Raw genomic sequence first — 19,983 nt, 5'->3', positions numbered from 1 at the left:
GAGTTTATTTTGTTTATTTTTGAGGCCCGGGTACGGGCATATATAAAAGTGTTCCACTACAGTTGTCCTTTAATAATTCTTGGGCATTGTGCCATAGGGGCTTGATTATTGGGACCTCCTGTTAATCCCAAAAATAAAGTGATGAAAGGCTTTTTGGTATTTTGCACAGTAGTGCCCCTGACTGTGTTGCCCTTTCCTGCAGAGGGGATTGGTCACAGCAGTCTGACCCAAACCGAATGACAAAATGGCACATCCTATGATACACCATCACTTCCTATAGTAGGAAAAACTTTTCAATAAATAATAACTAAAAAATATAATTAAAAAAACAACAGTGGACTGTCCCTTTAAGGAAAGTGTCATAAGAATTAAATATAGTGTTTGCTTTATTGTATGGGTTTTAACTCAGTTTGTGCTGACATTGTATGCTTTCTAGTAAAGAAATGATATGATCATTGGTTATTATACTTTCATATGTTTTTATCTTAAGAGATTTGTCATTGTGAAAAATTTTTTACTTTGTTATGCTGCTGGGAGTCTGAAACACAGTGCTGGACCGTTTGTGTCATACTTGTCCAGCAGATAACATGACAGTATGTTGGGCTTGTAAGGGAATATTTGTGCAAATAGGTCTGTATAATTATACTAGTATTTAAAAGTGTATCTGTTGTTCTGCTACTGTACATAAAAAAATCATGATGGGCACATGCTAGTAAGCTATTCACGTTACCCTAAAAAATAAAAATGCTTCAATAAAGAAGAATATGTCTTGCTTAGTTTCTGTGTCACATGATTTGTTAGTGGAGGACTTCCCAATGCTTTAGATTATAGTAAATGTCTGCATTGTGTACGTACAATATGTAAGTATTGTATATACTGGTCAGATGTACTATTAGAAATTGCTTCTGCAAAAGTCATTCAGTGGTAGCTAATAGAAATTGGTTCAGCCAGAAAACATTAAAGGTCTATTCACACGGCAGAAATTCCTCTTGCAGAATTCCGCTTAAAATTACAGGCCATAGACTTCTATGGGATTCCGCACTCCCATTCACACTTCCGAATTTCCGTTTGTGGAATTCCGCTAGCGGAATTCCACAAGCAGAAATTCAGAAGTGTGAATGGGAGTGCGGGCGGAATTCTATAGAAGTCTATGGGCTTTAATTTGAGGCGGAATTCCGCAAGCAGAAATTCTGCCATGTGAGTAGACCCTAAGGCTAGGTTCACACTGCGGAATCTCCGGGCAGAAAAATTTCACCCCGAGATTCTGAGTGCGGCCAGCGCCGACCGAATCAGTCGGTGCTAGGACCACACGGACACTGCAGTCTCCAATAGACTGCAATGTGTTCCGCGAGTATTTCCGCATGAAGAAAGAGCAACGCCATTCTTCAGGCGGAAATTTTTAACCGGATTTTCCGTTCACAAATTCCGCTTCACAAATTCCGAAGTGTGAATTTGTGGACGGAAACCCATTCACTATACAGTACGTTTTAGTAAGCTGAATTTCTGCCTGCAATTTCAATGCGGAATTGCAGGCAGAAATTCCATAGTGTGAACCCGACATACGATAATTTCAACATACGCTGGCCTTTCAGAGCATCGCATGTTGAAGACAGCATCAACATACAATTCGCATAAACAGCTATCCGGCAGCGCAGACTACTTCAGCTGCCGCCGGATAGCCGTTTAAGGTGCCCCGTGTGGTCCGTTGATGATCAATGACCTGTCCCTGGCACTCCAGACCGTTCTATTCAGGATCCCCTGCATCGCTGTCGCTCTCCTTCGTCGTCATCACGTCACCGCGCACGCCGTCTCGTCTTCCAATAGGAGCGGCATGCGCAGCGACGTGGTGACAGCGAAGAAGAGCGACGATCCCAGGCAACAGAGATGGTCCGGAGCAGTGGGGACATAACGGGGACGCGGCAACAGCGATGGAGGGCGACATCCAGGGCAGCGGTGACGGTCCGGAGCGGCGGGGACAGGTGAGTAATACTTCCTATACTTTTCATTGCATGGATCCCTCAACATAAGATGGTTTCAACTAATGATGGTTCATTTGGAAAGAATATACCACTGTATATTAAAAATATGTTTTATTTACCATAATGAGTGCAATAGCAAAAATAAGTTTTAATGAGAGTGACCATTTAAAGGGGTACTCCGGTGCTTAGACATTTTATCCCCTATCCAAAGGATCAGGGATAAGATGCCTGATCGCAGGGGTCCTGCCGCTGGGGACCCCCGTTATCGTGCATGCAGCACCCGGTTAAAATCAGTCCTCGGAGCGTGTTCGCTCCGGGTCTGATTACTGTCGATCACGGGGCCGGAGCATTGTGACATCAAGGCTCCGCCCCCATGTGATGTCACAATGCTCCGCCCCCTCCCATAGACGTACCACGCCCCCTCCCATAGACTTGCATTGAGGGGGCAGGGCGTGACGGCACATGTGGGCGGAGTCGTGACTTCACGATCTTCCGTTCCTGTGGTCGGGAGCCAGAACCTCCAGCGCTGCCAGAAGCAGATACAGGTGGGTGCTGCATGCTATGTCCCCAGCAGCAGGGCCCTTTGGATAGGGGATAAGATGTCTAGGGGTGGAGTACCCCTTTAAAGTTGATGGAGGCATTTTTAGGTTTAGTGGCTATTTATTTAATTTAAGTTCAAGTAGTATTCTTTCCAGTAGAAATGTACTGTGCACATGTGCAACATATATATATATATATATATATATATATATATATATATATATATATATATATTTATTTATTGTGGGAGTGTGGCAAGGAAAGGGTGTATTTCCCTTGCTCACCCTGGAGAATGCTCCACCTGTGGCCTGATTAATGAGGTATCAGGAAGGGAAAGTGTGTTTAAAAGGAAAGGAAACAGAATAGTTGGGGCTCTCCGTGGGAAACAGCCTGTTGCTGTAGGGGGAGACACTCGGACCCTGTTGAGGAAGCACACAGCTGAAGTTGTGAGTGGTCCAAGAAGTGGTGTGAACTGTGAGTAGCAGGTTGCAGGAGTCACATGTTTGACTGGCTGAGGGTAGCTCACCATTTAGTAGTCAGGGCCTGCTGATATGTGTAGTCAGTGACCAAACGGTCTAGGATTTTATTTTGTTCCTGTGTTATATTTGTTTTTCCCCTGCAACCTGTCTAAATAAATCTGGCAAGTTGCCAGACTTGCATGAATAACCGCTGTCTGGCGAGTTATTGCGAGGAAACGTGTCCGGTGGTAAGTAACCAGGACGATCCCAGAGCTAATCCCCAAGACGGTTCGTCACAATATATATAGCCTGTGGTCAGAAATGATGGGTATGAGAACAGTCTTCACCTTCAGGTGGCATGTATCCTTAGAGGGCAGTCACTTGCTGTTTATCTTGACCATAAATGCATGAAATGCTTCATGACACACAACACAGATATACATTGTGTGCACGCACAGTTACTATAAAGCAAGCTCTTAGTTTATCATGCTGATGTTCATCATTTAACCCTCTAGATGCCGAGATCACTGCTGATCACAGAATCTAAAAGGTATAATGACAGATGCTTGTGGGTTTGGGCCTTGTGGGTTTGGGCTGATTCCTGTAGCTGGGGGCCGGCGTTAATAGCCGACATGTGGCGATTGACGCGTCCGGCTATTAACCACTTAGATCGCAATCCACTTCTGAGGAAGCGAGAGGGCTTATCTCACGTCCTATGCCGGCTGCTGCACTGTGAATGATAAAGCCTGGCAGGACCAGGCTTTATCAATCGTTCGCAGAGCACACAGATCAATGTGGTTCTAAATGTAAAAAAAAAAGTTGAATAAAAAGTAAAAAACAAAACAAAACATTAACTCCTTCCCTTGAATCACCCCCCTTTCCCCAAATACCATATACAAAATATGTAACCATAATAAAAACAAACATATGACATATGTGGTATTGCCGCGTGCATAAATGTCCAAACTATAAAAATATATTGTTAATTAAACCGCACGGTCAATGGCGTATGCACTAAAATTCCAAAATCCAAAATAGCATATTTTTGTATCATGAAAAAATGAATAAAAAGCGATCAAAAAGTCCGATCAATACAAATATAGTACCACTAAAATCTTCAGATGACAGCGCAAAAAATGAGCCTCCATACTGTCCCGTACACAGAAAAACAATAAAGTTATAGTGGTCAGAAGATGGCAATTTTAAACATATTGGGGGAGATTTATCAAAACTTGTGCAGAGGAAAAGTTGCCCAGTTGCCCATAGCAACCAATCCGATTGCTTCTTTCCTTTTGCAGAGGCCTTGTTAAAAATGAAAGAAGCGATCTGATTGGTTGCTATGGGCAACTGGGCTACTTTTCCTTTGCACAGGTTTTGATAAATCTCCCACATTAATTTTTGTGCATGTAGTTATGATTTTTTCCAGAAGTAAGACAAAATCAAACTTACATAAGTAGGGTATCATTTTAATTGTATGGACCTACAGAATAAAGAGAAGGTATAATTCTTACCGAAAAATGTACTGCGTAGAAACGGTAGCCCCCAAAATTTACAAAATTGTGTTTTTTCTTAAATTATGTTGCACAATGATTTTTTTTGGTTTCGCTGTAGATTTTTGGGTAAAATTACTAATATCACTGCAAAGTAGAATTGGTGGCGCAAAAAATAAGCCATAATATGGACTTTTAGGTGCAAAATTGAAAGGGTTATGATTTTTAAAATGTAAGGAGGAAAAAACTAAAGTGCATAAAATGGAAAAACGCTCGGTCCTTAAGGGGTTAAAGTTTGCTCATTCCAATTACCAGGCTGTCATTTTAACTAATAGCGACACCTGTAGTTTGCATGCCATACTGAATAAAAGTATTAATTCACTAACCCAGCACATTCCCTATGCGTGTTACGACAAGGCAAAGTGTTCTACACCCCTATTGAGGTTCTCTCTAGCCCAGAAATAGCCGTTTCTAATACCGTTTTGCTGCAATTAAATTGGGATCGAACCAAATTTTTCCTGAAAATTCGGTGAATCAGCCAAATCGAATTTTTCCAAAATTCGCTCATCTCTAACAATATTCATAAAACAAATACAGGTAGACAGGTCAATATTTTCTATTTTTGCATGGACTTAAATATTAAGGCCCAGGCATCCCCTTGGCCTGTCTAGTGAGGCAGAGGCATCATTTAAGTCTGTTGGGTAAGGTCCGAGTAGAAAACCTTTGATAATCCCTGTCTAGAACTGTGGTAGGTTATGCAGAATAAAGCAAGACCTGCTATTCTGTGTATGCAATGCACACACATAGAAAAGTCACATTATAACATATACAGTATTTACTGGGAGAAACTGCTGGACAAGCTTCAGGAATTAGAGGCCATCATAATGTCCCAAATGTAGACTGGAGAGAGTCTGGTAACATTAGGCAATTTCTATTTATCTAGTTTTAATATAGTCTACAAAATTATAATATACTGGATTACATGCATTAAAGAAATATGTACAATCATGGCTGTAAATGTTGGCACACCTGAAATTTTTCTAAAAAAATGAAGTATTTCTCACAGAAAAGGATTGCAGTAAGACATGTTTTGCTATACACGTTTATTCCCTTTGTGTGTATTGGAACTAAACCAAAAAAAGGGAGGAAAAGAAGCAAATTGGACATAATGTCACACCAAACTCCAAAAATGGGCTGGACAAAATTATTGGCACCCTTTGGTTGCACACCCTTTGGAAAAAATAACTGAAATCAGTCACTTCCTACAACCATCAATAAGCCTCTTACACCTCTCAGCCGGAATGTTGGACCACTCTTCCTTTACAAACTGCTCCAGGTCTCTCTTATTGGAAGGGCGCCTTTTCCCAACAGCAATTTTAAGATCTCTCAACAGGTGTTCAATGGGATTTAGATCTGGACTCATTACTGGCCCCTTCAGAACTCTCCAGCACTTTGTTGCCATCCATTTCCGGGTGCTTTTTTACATATGTTTGGGGTCATTGTCCTGCTGGAAGACCCAAGATCTCAGACGCAAACCCAGCTTTCTGACACTGGGCTGTACAGTGTGACCCAAAATCCGTTGGTAATCTTCAGATTTCATGATGCCTTGCACACATTCAAGGCACCCAGTGCCAGAGGAAGCAAAACAGCCCCAAAAAATCATTGAACCTCCACCATATGTCACTGTAGGTACTGTGTTCTTTTCTTTGTAGGCCTCATTTCATTTTCGGTAAACAGTAGAATGATGTGCTTTATCAAAAAGCTCTATCCTGGTCTGCTCTGTCCACAAGATGTTTTCTCATAAGGATTTTGGTTTACATAAGTTCATTTTGGCAAAATGTAGTCTTGTTTTTTATGTCTCTGTGTCAGCAGTGGGGTCCTCCTGGGTCTCGTGCCATAGTGTTCCATTTAATTTAAATGTGGATGGATAGTTTGTGCTGACACTGATGCTCCTTGAGCCTGCAGGACAGTTTGAATATCTTTGGAACTTGTTTGGGGCTGCTTATCCAATATCTGGACTATCCTGCGTTGACACCTTTCATAAATTTTTCTCTTCCATCCACGCCCAGGGAGATTAGCTACAGTGCCATGGGTTGCAAATTTCTTGATAATGTTGTGTACTGTGGAAAAAAGGCAAATCTAGATCTCTGGAGATGGACTTGTAACCTTGAGATTGTGGATATTTTTCCACAATTTTGGTTCTCAAGTCCTCAGACAGTTCTCTTCTCTTTCTGTTGTCCATGCTTAGTGTGGCACACAATGCAAAGACTAAGTGAACTTCTCTCCTTTTTGTCTGCTTTCCAGTGTGATTTTTATATTGTCCACACCGGTTACTTGCCCCAGGTGAGTTTAAAGGAGCAACACATGCTTGAAACAATCTAATTTTCCCACAATTTTGAAAGGGTGCCAATAATTTTGTCCAGACCATTTTTGGAGTTTGGTGTGACATTATGTCCAATTCGCTTTTTTTCCTCCCTTTTTTGGTTTAGTTCCAATACACACAAAGGAAATAAACATGTGTCTGGCAAAACACGTGTTACTGCAATCCTTTTCTGTGAGAAATACTTCATTTTCTTGAAAATTTTCAGAGGTGCCAACATTTATGGCCATGACTGTAAAAATGCCTGATTATGATTTTAGACAGCCAATTGATATTTGCCATCCAACAATGGGTATTGCTTTTTATCGCTCGGGCTGTGTTTGGATTTCAGCTCCTCTTCGTGAACGCCGTTACTGATCTCATATGCTCCATCTGTAATGAAGTATGTGGGACAGAGGACTTTGTGCTATTCAACGAGCACACTTGGGTGAACATAATGGCTGTCAGCTTTTTGGTAAATACATGAGCAAAATGTAAATGCATTTGGCAAACAAGAAGGTATTTTGTATAAATCTATAAATACTATGTGACTGGAGATATCAGAGCCTCAATATTACACGCCTGGTTTCCCCAAGTGTTCGGTTACAAGTGTAAACATCCCTTTTTCTTAGTTTGTGTGGATAGGGACAGGAACATATGTCAATTACATTTACCGCATGTGACAGAATGAGGTGAGAAAAAAGCAGCTGAGATGTTAGATGGAAAGTGTCAACAGAAAATGACACATTGTTTAAATTATGTTTTATGTTAGACATATTTTTAGAGAATTTTTGGTGATGTTTTTTTTGGCAATCCATCTCATTTCTGCCCCCCAGCATGGCTCCCTATCTCACTCCTTGCCCATACAATAGCTCTCTGTCACATTTCTGGTTCAGCATGACTCTTCATCTTATTCTTGGTGGCCAACATGGCTCCTCATTTCTTTCCTAGTCCCCAGCATGGGTCCCATTGCATTTCTCCTCTCCAGCATTGCTCTTTATCACATTATTCATCCTCAGTATGGGTCCTATTTCTAGTCCAGGTCTCTTTCCTAGTCCTTATTTTATTCCTTGTCCTCAGCATGTCTACCATCCTTTTCCTTTTCCCAAGCACGACTCCTGATCCCCAGCACGGTTGCCATTCCTTCTGGTACGGATCCCTCGGATGCCCCTAGATAATCTTCTCCACCTTCCAAGCCTAGCACACTGCCTTAATACAGCTCTGTGGCTGAAATGGTGGGAGCCATGAGAGGAGCTCTCCACACAGCCCCGGCCGGAGAATACTTTACCTCACGCTGCACAGCGGAGGGTACAGAGAGGTCGGCCCCCTGCACACACCCGCCCACAGCACCTCCTATTGGTGGAGAACTTTGTATACAGTTCAGCCGCTCTCCGCCCAAAAAAGTCTGTTGCCCAGCAACCGGAGGACGCTGACTGACGCTGGTGTACCTTGGTAACCGGAGACTGCGACAACGAGGAGAAAGTGTGCTCAGCCCGGTATATAGTGTACGCAGCCCGGTATGTATGTGTGTACAGCCCGGTATATAGTGTGCTCAGCCTGGTATATAGTGTACACAGTCCGGTATAAAGTGTACACAGCCCGGTATATAGTGTACACAGCCCGGTATGTATGTGGATGCAGCCCGGTACATAGTGTACATAGCCCGGTATATAATGTATACAGCCCGGTATATAGTGTACACAGCCCGGTATGTATGTGTGTACAGCCCGGTATATAGTGTGCTCAGCCTGGTATATAGTGTACACAGCCCGGTATGTATGTGGATGCAGCCCGGTATATAGTGTACACAGCCCGGTATATAGTGTACACAGTCCGGTATGTATGTGGGTACAGCCCGGTATATAGTGTGCTCAGCCCGGTATATAGTGTACACAGTCCGGTATGTATGTGGATGCAGCCCGGTATATAGTGTACACAGCCCGGTATATAGTGTACACAGCCCGGTATGTATGTGGGTACAGCCCGGTATATAGTGTGCTCAGTCCGGTATATAGTGTACACAGTCCGGTATGTATATGGGTGCAGCCCGGTATATAGTGTACACAGCCCGGTATGTATGTGGGTACAGCCCGGTATATAGTGTGCTCAGCCCGGTATATAGTGTACACAGCCCGGTATGTATGTGGGTACAGCCCGGTATATAGTGTACACAGCCTGGTATATAGTGTACACAGTCCGGTATGTATATAGTGTACATAGCTTGGTATATAATGTATACAGCCCGGTATATAGTGTACACAGCCCTGTATATAATGTACATAGCTTGGTATATAATGTATACAGCCCGGTATATAGTGTACACAGCCCGGTATGTATGTGGGTACAGCCCGGTATATAGTGTGCTCAGCCCGGTATATAGTGTACACAGCCCGCTATATAGTGTACACAGCCCGGTATGTATGTGGGTACAGCCCGGTATATAGTGTGCTCAGCCCGGTATTTAGTGTACACAGCCCGGTATGTATGTGGGTACAGCCCGGTATATAGTGTGCTCAGCCCGGTATATAGTGTACACAGTCCGGTATGTATGTGGGTACAGCCCGGTATATAGTGTACACAGCCCGGTATGTATGTGGGTACAGCCCGGTATATAGTGTGCTCAGCCCGGTATATAGTGTACACAGTCCGGTATGTATGTGGGTACAGCCCGGTATATAGTGTACACAGCCCGGTATATAGTGTGCTCAGCCCGGTATATAGTGTACACAGTCCTGTATGTATGTGGGTACAGCCCGGTATATAGTGTACACAGCCCGGTATGTATGTGGGTACAGCCCGGTATATAGTGTGCTCAGCCCGGTATATAGTGTACACAGTCCGGTATGTATGTGGATGCAGCCCGGTATATAGTGTACATAGCTTGGTATATAATGTATACAGCCCGGTATATAGTGTACACAGCCCGGTATATAGTGTACATAGCTTGGTATATAATGTATACAGCCCGGTATATAGTGTACACAGCCCGGTATGTATGTGGGTACAGCCCGGTATATAGTGTGCTCAGCCCGGTATTTAGTGTACACAGCCCGGTATGTATGTGGGTACAGCCCGGTATATAGTGTGCTCAGCCTGGTATATAGTGTACACAGTCCGGTATGTATGTGGATGCAGCCCGGTATATAGTGTACACAGCCCGGTCTGTATGTGGATGCAGCCCGGTACATAGTGTACATAGCCCGGTATATAATGTATACAGCCCGGTATATAGTGTACACAGCCCGGTATATAGTGTACACAGCCCGGTATATAGTGTACATAGCCCGGTATATAATGTATACAGACCGGTATATAGTGTACACAGCCCGGTATATAGTGTACATAGCCCGGTATATAATGTATACAGCCCGGTATATAGTGTACACAGCCCGGTATATAGTGTACACAGCCCGGTATATAGTGTACACAGCCCGGTATGTATGTGGGTGCAGCCCGGTATATAGTGTACACAGCCCGGTATATAGTGTACACAGCCCGGTATATAGTGTACACAGCCCGGTATGTATGTGGGTGCAGCCCGGTATATAGTGTACACAGCCCGGTATGTATGTGGGTGCAGCCCGGTATATAGTGTGCTCAGCCCGGTATATAGTGTACACAGCCCGGTATGTATGTGGGTGCAGCCCGGTATATAGTGTACACAGCCCGGTATATAGTGTACACAGCCCGGTATATAGTGCACACAGCCCTGTATATAGTGTACACAGCCCGGTATATAGTGTACACAGCCCGGTATATAGTGTACACAGCCCGGTATATAGTGTACACAGCCCGGTATGTATGTGGGTGCAGCCCGGTATATAGTGTACACAGCCCGGTATATAGTGTACACAGCCCGGTATATAGTGTACACAGACCGGTATATAGTGTGCTCAGCCCGGTATATAGTGTACACAGCCCGGTATATAGTGTACACAGCCCGGTATGTATGTGGGTGCAGCCCGGTATATAGTGTACACAGCCCGGTATGTATGTGGGCGCAGCCCGGTATATAGTGTACACAGCCCGGTATATAGTGTACACAGCCCGGTATGTAGGTGGGTGCAGCCCGGTATATAGTGTACACAGCCCGGTATATAGTGTACACAGCCCGGTATATAGTGTACACAGCCCGGTATATAGTGTACACAGCCCGGTATGTAGGTGGGTGCAGCCCGGTATATAGTGTACACAGCCCGGTATATAGTGTACACAGCCCGGTATGTATGTGGGTGCAGCCCGGTATATAGTGTACACAGCCCGGTATGTAGGTGGGTGCAGCCTGCCCTCCTCGCACAATAGACCGTGACGATGTGTAGGAAAAAGTCTGTCTCTGGATCTCCCCCCTTCCGTTACTTCACTTTTTACTCCAATGTCTGCTGCCCTATCTCTCCCACACTCTCTTCTACTTCTTTATTTATTACTCTCTTATTACATTTGCTATGACACCATTAATACTAGGCCCAGTACATGCTGCATACAGGGTATGATGCCCTTAGTCAAGTATTGTGTTGTTTTCCTTAGTTAATGTTTTCTTCATTGTTCACCCGCAGCCATGGAAGAATTGATTGATAGAGTATTAGGCGTGAGGATCGCTCCCGGCCTGCTCCATTTCATGGATGTCGTGGTTGGGAAGGCTTACCAAGCCAATATCACTGTGCAAAACATCAGTCATGTGGCTAAAGCAATAAAAATACTTGGACCAGAAGACCCCCAGGTACAGTTCAATAGAAATGGATGGTTCTATTCATATGTGAGCTCTGATATTTACAAACAGAGTATGCTTGAAAGTTCATTCCGTATTATCTACAGGCAGTGGTCTCCAAACTTTTCTCCTCCAGTTGTTGCAAAACTACAACTCCCAGCATGCCCTTCAACTGTCTGGGTATGCTGTAAGCTGTAGATTTGCAACAACTGGAGGCCCACTGGTTGGGAAACATTGTCATTTTCCTAACTCAGTGTTTCCAAACTGTGTGCCTCCAGCTGTTGCAAAATTATAACTCAGAGCATGCACTGACAGACCATGCATGCTGGGAGTTGTAGTTTTGCAACAGCTAGAGGCACACAGGTTGGGAAACACTGAGTTAAGTAACAAACTCTCAGTGTTTTGCAACCAGTGTGCCTCCAGCTGTTGCATAACTACAACCCCCAGCATGCACGGACAGCCAAAGGGCATCTGGTATGGTACTGTTTCCAAAATGGAGCCTGCAGCTGTTGCAAAACAACAACTCCCAGTATAGATGGACAGCCGTCGAGTTTTGCTACAGCAGGATGCACCCTGTTTGGGAATCACTGCCGTAGAATACCCCTATTTCCACCCCTATGCAAATCCCTCAAATATGCACAGCGCTCTCTCACTTCAGTGCCCTGTTGTATTTCAAGGCAACAGTTTAGGGCCACATATGGGGTATTTCCGTACTCAGGAGAAATTGCCTTACAGATTTTGGGGGGCTTATTCTCATTTTACCCCTTATGAAAAGGTAAAGTTGGGGTCTACTCCAGCATGTTATTGTAAAAATATTAAATTTTTTACAATAACTTGCTGGTGTTGCCCCATACGTTTCATTTTCACTAGAGTTAAAAGGAAAAAGAGACCCCCAAAAGTATGGAAATACCCCATATGTTGGCGTAAAATTCTCTGCGTGCGCACAACAAGGCTCAGGAGGGAGCACTATGTACATTTGAGGTGATTTGCACAGGGATGGCTGATTGTTACAGCGGTTCTGACATAAACACACATTTTTTTTTCCATTTTGGAAACTACACCCCTTAAGGAACGTACAGTGCGGATCAAAAGTTTGGGCACCCCAGGTAAAAATTTGTATTAATGTGCATAAGGAAGCCAAGGAAAGATGGAAAAATCTCCAAAAGGCATCAAATTACAGATTATACATTCTTATAATATGTCAACAAAAGTTAGATTTTATTTCCATCATTTAGACTTTCAAAATAACAGAAAACTAAAAAATGGCGTCTGCAAAAGTTTGGGCACCCTGCAGAATTTATAGCATGCACTGCCCCCTTTGCAAAGCTGAGACCTGCAAGTTTCATGGATTGTTCTCAATCATCATCTGGGAAGACCAGGTAATGTCAATCTCAAAGGTTTTAACTCCTTAAGGACCCAGGCTTTTTCCGTTTTTTCATTTTCAATTTTTCCTCCTTAACTTTAAAAAATCATAACTCTTTAAAATTTTCACCTAAAATTCTATATGATGGCTTATTTTTTGCGTCACTAATTCTACTTTGTAATGACATTAGTCATTTTACCCAAAAATCTACGGTGAAACGGGAAAAAAAATTAATGTGCGACAAAATTGATCAAAAAACACTATTTTGTAAGTTTTGGGGGCTTCCGCTTTTACGCACTACATTTTTCGGCAAAAATGACACCTTATCTTTATTCTGTAGGTCAATCCGGTTAAAATGATACCCTACTTGTATAGGTTTGATTTTGTATCACTTCAGAAAAAAATCAGGAATTCATGCAGGAAAATTAATACGTTTAAAATGGTCATCTTCTGACCCCTATAACTTTTTTTATTTTTCTGTGTTCAGGGCGCTATGAGGGCTCATTTTTTGCGCCGTTTTTAGCGGTACCATTTTTGTTCTGATCAGACTTTTTGATCACTTTTTATTCATTTTTTTGTGGTATAAAAAGTGATCAAAAATGCACTATTTTGGACTTTGGAATTTTTTTGCGCGTACGCCATTGAATGTGCGGCTTAAAAAGCGGTATATTTTTATAATTCGGACATTTCTGCACGCGTGTTTTTTTATTCTTGGAAATGCCGGGTGATTCAAACTTTTATTAGGGGAAGGGATAATTGAAAGGGTAAATGATTTTTTTACACTTTTTTAATGCAATATTATAGCTCCTATAGGGGGTTATAATATTGCATTAACTGATCTTTTACACTGATTGATCCATCTCCATAGAAATGGATCAACCAGTGTTTTCGACAATTGAATGCTCAAGCCTGGATCTCAGGCTTGAAGCATTCATTCGGCGATCGGACAGCGCAAGAGAAGGTAAGAAGACCTCCTCCTGTGCTACAGCTGTTCGGGATGCCGCGTTTATACTGCGGCGATCCCGAACAGCTCCCTGAGCTAGCCGGGCACTTTTACTTTCGTTTTCAGCCGTGCCGCTCAGCTTTGAGCGCGCGGCTAAAGGGTTAATAGCGCGCGGCACCGCGATCAGTGCCGCGCGCTATTAGCGGCGGGTCCCGGCTTCACTATGACGCCGGGCCCGCCGCGATATGATGCGGGGTCACCGTGTGACCCCGCGTTATATCGCAGGACCGGGACCCAGGACGTACCCATACATCCTGGATCCTTAAGAGGTTAAATGCCCAGACTCATCAGCACCATGGGTTCTTCTAAGCAGTTGTCTAGAAATCTGAAACTGAAAATAGTTCATGCTCACAAAGCTGGAGAAGGCTATAACAAGATAGCAAAACGTTTTCAGATGTCAATATCCTCTGTTCGGAATGTAATTAAGAAATGGAACAGTGGAAGTTAAAGCAAGATCTGGAAGACCAAGAAAAATATCAGACAGAACAGCTCGCAGGATTGTGAGAAAAACAATTCAAAACCCACGTTTCACTGCACAATCCCTCTAGAAAGATCTGGCAGACACTGGAGTTGTGGTACACTATTTCACTATAAAGAGATACTTGTACAAATATGGTCTACATGGAAGAGTCATTAGAAGAAAACCTCGTCTACGTCCTCTCCACAAAAATCAGCGTTTGAACTTTGCAAATGAACATATAGACATGCCTGATGCATTTTGAAAACAAGTACTGTGGACCAATAAGGTTACTATTGAACTTTTTGGCCGGAATGAGCAAAGGTACGTTTGGAGAAGAAGGGAAACAGAATTCAATGAAAAGAACCTCTGTCCAACTGTTAAGCATAGGGTGGATCAATCATGCTTTGGGGTTGTATTTCAGCCAGTGGCACAGGGAACATCTCACGAGTAGAAGGAAAAATGGATTCAATAAAATTTCAGCAAATTTTGGATGCTAACTTAATGCCATCTGTGAAAAAGCTGAAGTTAAAGAGAGGATGGCTTCTACAAATGGATAATGATCCTAAACACACCTCGAAATCCAGGGGGAGATTACATCAAGAGGCATAAACTGAAGGTTTTGCCATGGCCTTCACAATCTCCTGACCTCAACATAATTGAAAATCTATAGATAGACCTTAAAAGAGCAGTGCGTGACAGACAGCCCAGAAATCTCAAAGAACTGGAAGACTTTTGTAAGGAAGAATGGTCAAAGATACCTCAAACAAGAATTGAAAGACTCTTGGCTCGCTACAAAAAGCGTTTACAAGCTGTGATACTTGTCAAAGGGGGCAGTACAAGATATTAACTCTGCACGGTGCCCAAACTTTTGCAGACGCCATTTCTTTGTTTTCTGTTATTTTGAAAGTGTAAATGATGGAAATAAAATCTAACTTTTGTTGACATATTATAAGAATGTCTAATCTGTAATTTGATGCCTTTTGGAGATTTTTCCATCTTTCCTTGGCTTCTTTATGCACATTAATACAAATTTTTACCTGGGGTGCCCAAACGTTTGATCCTCACTGTACCATGGGGTATAGTGAGCCTACACTGCCCACAGGTGTTTGAAGAAATTTCATTAAAATGAAATGGGGTCACATATGGGGTATTTCCATGCTCAGAAGAAATGGGGTTACAAATTTTTTGGTTCATTTTCTCCTATAACCTCTTGTAAAAATGGTAAATTTGGGGGAAAAAACAGCATTTTAGTGAATTTTTTTATTTTTATTTACACATCCAACTTTAACGAAAAGTCGTCAAACACCTGTGAGGTGTTAAGGCCCCCATTCCCCCTTGTTACGTGCCTTGAGGGGTGTAGTTTCCAAAATAGTATGCCATGTGTTTTTTTTTTTTTTTTTTGCTGTTATGGCACGACAGGGGCTTCCTAAATGTGACATGCCCCCCAAAAACCATTTCAGCAAAATGTGACTCCTTCTCTTCTGAGCATTGTAGTTCGCCAGCATAGCACTTGACGTCCACATATGGGGTATTTCCATACTCAGAAGAGATAGGGTTACAAATCTGGGGGGGCATTTTCTCCTATTACTTCTTGTAAAGTTGGGGAAAAAATTGCATTTTAGTGAAAGAAAAAAAAATTTAATTTACACATCCGACTTTAACGAAAAGTTGTCAAACACCTGTGGGGTGTTAAGGCTCACTGTACCCCTTGTTACGTTCCTTCAGGGGGTGTAGTTTCCAAAATAGTATGATATGTGTTTTTTTTTTTTTTTGCTGTTATGGAACAATAGGGGCTTCCTAAATGTAACATGCCCCCTAAAAGCCATTTCAGCAAAATACACTCTCCAAAATCCCATTGTCGCTTCTGAGCACTCTAGTGCAGCCACAGAGCACTTTAAATCCACATAAGAGGTATTTCCTTACTCGAGAGAAATTGGGTTAGACATTTTGGGGGGCATTTTCTCCTTTTTCCTCCTTGTAAAAATTCAAAAACTGGGTCTACAAAAGAACATTTTAGTGTAAAAAATTAAGATTTAGAATTTTCTCATTCACTTTGCTGCTATTCCTGTGAGACATCTAAAGGGTTAACAAACATTCTGAATATCATTTTGTATACTTTGAAGGGTGCAGTTTTTATAATGGTGTAATTTATGGGGTATTTCTAATATAAAGACCCCTCAAATCAACTTCAAAACTGAACTGGTCCCTGAAAAATTTAGATTTTGAAAATTTTGTGAAAAATTGGACAATTGTTGCTGAACTTTGAAGCCCTCTGATGTCTTCCAAAAGTACAAAACATGTCAGCTTTATGATACAAACATAAAGAAGACATAATGTATATGTAAATCAATATAGAATTTATTTGGTATGTCTATTTTCCTCACAAGCAGAGAGCTTCAAAGTTAGAAAAATGCAAAATTTTGAAATTTTTCATGAAATTTTAGAATTTTTCACCAACAAATGATGCAGGTATCAACGAAAATTTAGCACTATGATAAAGTAGAATATGTCACGAAAAAACTGAAAGCATCCCAGAGTTATTAATGCTTAAAGTGACAGTGCGAAAAATGCTCTGGTCCTTAAAGGGGTACTCCGGTGGAAAACATTTTATTATTATTTTTTAATCAACTGGTGCCAAAAATTTAAACAGATTTGTAAATGACTTCTATTAAAAAATCTTTACCCTTCCAGTACTTTTTAGTAGCTGTATGCTACAGACAAAATTATTTTCTTTTTGAATTTCTTTTTTGTCTTGTCCACAGTGCTCTCTGCTGACACCTGATGCCCGTATCAGGAACAGTCCAGAGCAGGAGAAAATCCTCATAGCAAACCTATGCTGCTCTGGACAGTTCATGACACTGACAGAGGTGTCAGCAGAAAGCACTGTGGACAAGACAAAAAAGAAAATCGAAAAGGAAAGAATTTCCTCTGTAGCACACAGCTGCTAATAAGTATTGGAAGGATAAAGATTTTTTTTTAATAGAAGTAATTTACAATCTGTTTAAGTTTCTGGCACCAGTTCATAAAAAAAAAAAAAGTTTTCCACCGGAGAACCCCTTTAAGGTCAAAATGGGCCTGGTCCTTAAGGGGTTAAAATGTTCTACTTTAAGAGAGAAAGCTTAAGAGAGATAGGGAATAAGTAAATGTTCGCAAGGAGTATTCCCAGCTGTCTCATAGAAGTGCGTGGAGGGGACGTGTTGACCACAGGTTCGTTCATTGGTCAACAGTTTTCTTTCCCAGGATAGGGGATTGCGGAGGGGAGGGGGTCTGACTGCTGGGACCCCATGTGATCTCCTGCCCAGCGCCCCAGCTCTTCTCGTGCACAGAGCGATTAGACACTTATCCCCTATCCTGTGAATAGGGGATAAGATGTTATGTACCTGTAACGCCGAGCGATCCGGGTCCCACGGCTTCCCCGGAGCGCTCGCGGCGTTCGGCTTGTAGCAGTGCTCCAGGGGATGCGATCTGCGTGGCGGGACGTCCCCGCCCGCGGGTCGCCCGCGCCTGCGGGTCGCATCCCAAGTCACTAACCAGTCGGGTCCTGCTGTGTCTTCCTCCCGGCGCGCGCGGCCCCGCTCCCTAGGGCGCCCGCACCGGCTCACTGAATTTTAAAGGGCCAGTGCACCACTAATTGGTGCCTGGCCCAATCAAGTTTAAATGCATAAATACTCACTTCCTCTTCCTCCCCTTGCCGGATCTTGTTGCCTTGTGCCCTGAGAAAGCGTTTTGTGTATTACTTAGCCTGTGTTTCTGACCTTCTGCCGTTGCCCCTGACTACGAACCCTTGCCGCCTGCACCGACCTTCTGTTACATCTGACCTTCCCTTTGTCTTGTCCTTTGTACCACGCCTGTCTCAGCGGCCAGAGAAGTCGAGTCGCTACTGGGGGACATGACCTGGTAGATACCGCCTCAGCAAATCCATCCCGCTTTGTGGCGGGCTCTCGTGAAGACCAGTAACTTCTTAGAACCGATCCCCCAGTACGACCCGCGCCATCGCCTCTGGAACAGAGGATCCACCTCCAGTGTCCTCACCAACCGCTAGTCCGGATCCTGACAGTAGATCCGGCCATGGATCCCGCTGAGGTACCACTGCCAAGCCTCGCTGACCTCACTTCCGTGGTCGCCCAGCAGTCCCAGCAGATTGCCCAACAAGGACAACAGCTGTCGCAGTTGACCACCATGATTCAACAGCTTCTGCCTCCACAGCCTCAACCATCTCCTCCGCCAGCCCCAGCCTCCCCTCCTCTCCAAGCTGCCGCTACCACTGCTACAGTCCGCTTGTCTCTCCCGGATAAGTTTGACGGGGACTCTAAGAGGTGCCGGGGATTCCTGTCCCAATTTTCCCTGCACCTGGAGATGTTGTCGGACCAGTTCCCCACAGAACGGTCTAAGGTGGCGTTCATGGTCAGTTTACTATCTGGGAAGGCCTTTGCCTGGGCAACGCCGCTCTGGGACCACAACGATCCTGCCACTGCCTCCGTCCTGTCCTTCTTTTCTGAAGTCCGCAGTGTCTTTGAGGAACCTGCCCGTGCCTCATCCGTGGAAACAGCCTTGCTGAACCTTGTCCATGGAGACTCTACAGTGGGCGAATATGCCATACAATTCCGTACTTTGGCCTCTGAGTTGGCCTGGAACAATGAGGCTCTCTGCTCGACCTATAAAAAAGGTTTATCCAGCCACATTAAGGATTGTCTGGCCGCACGAGAGATACCCTCCTCCCTGACTGAACTCATCCATTTGGCTACCTGCATTAATATGCGCTACATTGAAAGACGTCAGGAGCTCCGCCAGGAGAAAGATCTTGTTCGCACCAGGCGAAACCCATACCTGGCTCCTCTCTTCCAGCATCCATTGCAGCCTGTTACTGTGCCTCCCGCTGAGGAGGCCATGCAAGTGGACCGGTCTTGCCTGACCCAGCAAGAGAGGACTCGCCGGAGGAACGAGAACTTATGCTTATACTGTGCGAGCTCTGAACATTTCTTAAAGGACTGTCCTCTTCGTCCTCAGCGTCAGGGAAACGCTCGCACCTAGTGAACGTGGGAGAGGCGTCACTGGGTGTAAATTCTTCCTCTCCATACCTGACTATTCCAGTAAGGATTTCTCCAGCTGCTAAAGCCTCCTTCTCTGCGGAGGCCTTCTTGGACTCTGGTTCAGCAGGAAACTTCATTAAAGCCTCCTTTATCAACCAGTTTAACATCCCTGTTATCCGTCTCGTCAAGCCCTTCTTCATTTCTTCGGTTAACGGAGAAAACCTGAATTGCACCGTGCGTTACCGTACAGAACCCGTGCACATGACCGTTGGGTTTCTCCATCAAGAAACTATTGAATTTTTTGTTCTGCCAAACTGCACCTCTGCCATCCTTCTAGGCTTGCCCTGGCTCCAGCATCACTCTCCTACCCTCGACTGGACCACTGGGGACATTAAATCCTGGTGCTCTTCCTGCCACACACGTTGCCTTAAGTCGGTACCTACTAGCCAAGTCTCCATCACTTCTCCTTTGCTTGGCCTTCCGAAGGCCTATCAGGACTTTTCTGACGTCTTTTGCAAGAAGCAGACAGAGGCCTTACCACTACATAGGCCATACGACTGTCCTATTGACTTGCTCCCTGGTACCACACCGCCCGT

General features: G+C 43.7%; 1 protein-coding gene across 4 annotated transcripts in view; it reads left to right on the top strand.

Moving 5' to 3' along the window:
* Positions 1–7,520: 7,520 nt before the first annotated feature.
* The window catches only part of CFAP47 (cilia and flagella associated protein 47), a 548,331-nt gene continuing 535,868 nt past the window's right edge, over positions 7,521–19,983 (top strand). For 2 of the 4 annotated variants that reach the window (XM_056556158.1, XM_056556159.1), the window contains exons 1-2: positions 7,521–8,343; positions 11,380–11,543. In XM_056556158.1, coding sequence (XP_056412133.1) covers positions 11,382–11,543 — 162 coding nt within the window. In that variant the 5' untranslated portion in view covers positions 7,521–8,343; positions 11,380–11,381. Of the gene's footprint in view, positions 8,344–10,713; positions 10,749–11,379; positions 11,544–19,983 lie in introns of those variants that run through there. The other 2 variants (XM_056556156.1, XM_056556157.1) reach the window with 2 other exon arrangements.

Source organism: Hyla sarda, chromosome 2, assembly GCF_029499605.1.
Source record: "Hyla sarda isolate aHylSar1 chromosome 2, aHylSar1.hap1, whole genome shotgun sequence".
In the NCBI taxonomy this organism is placed as follows: Eukaryota; Metazoa; Chordata; class Amphibia; order Anura; family Hylidae; genus Hyla; species Hyla sarda.
The sequence above is the reverse complement of the archived record's forward strand: the minus strand, read 5'-3'. Positions and strand labels throughout refer to the sequence as shown.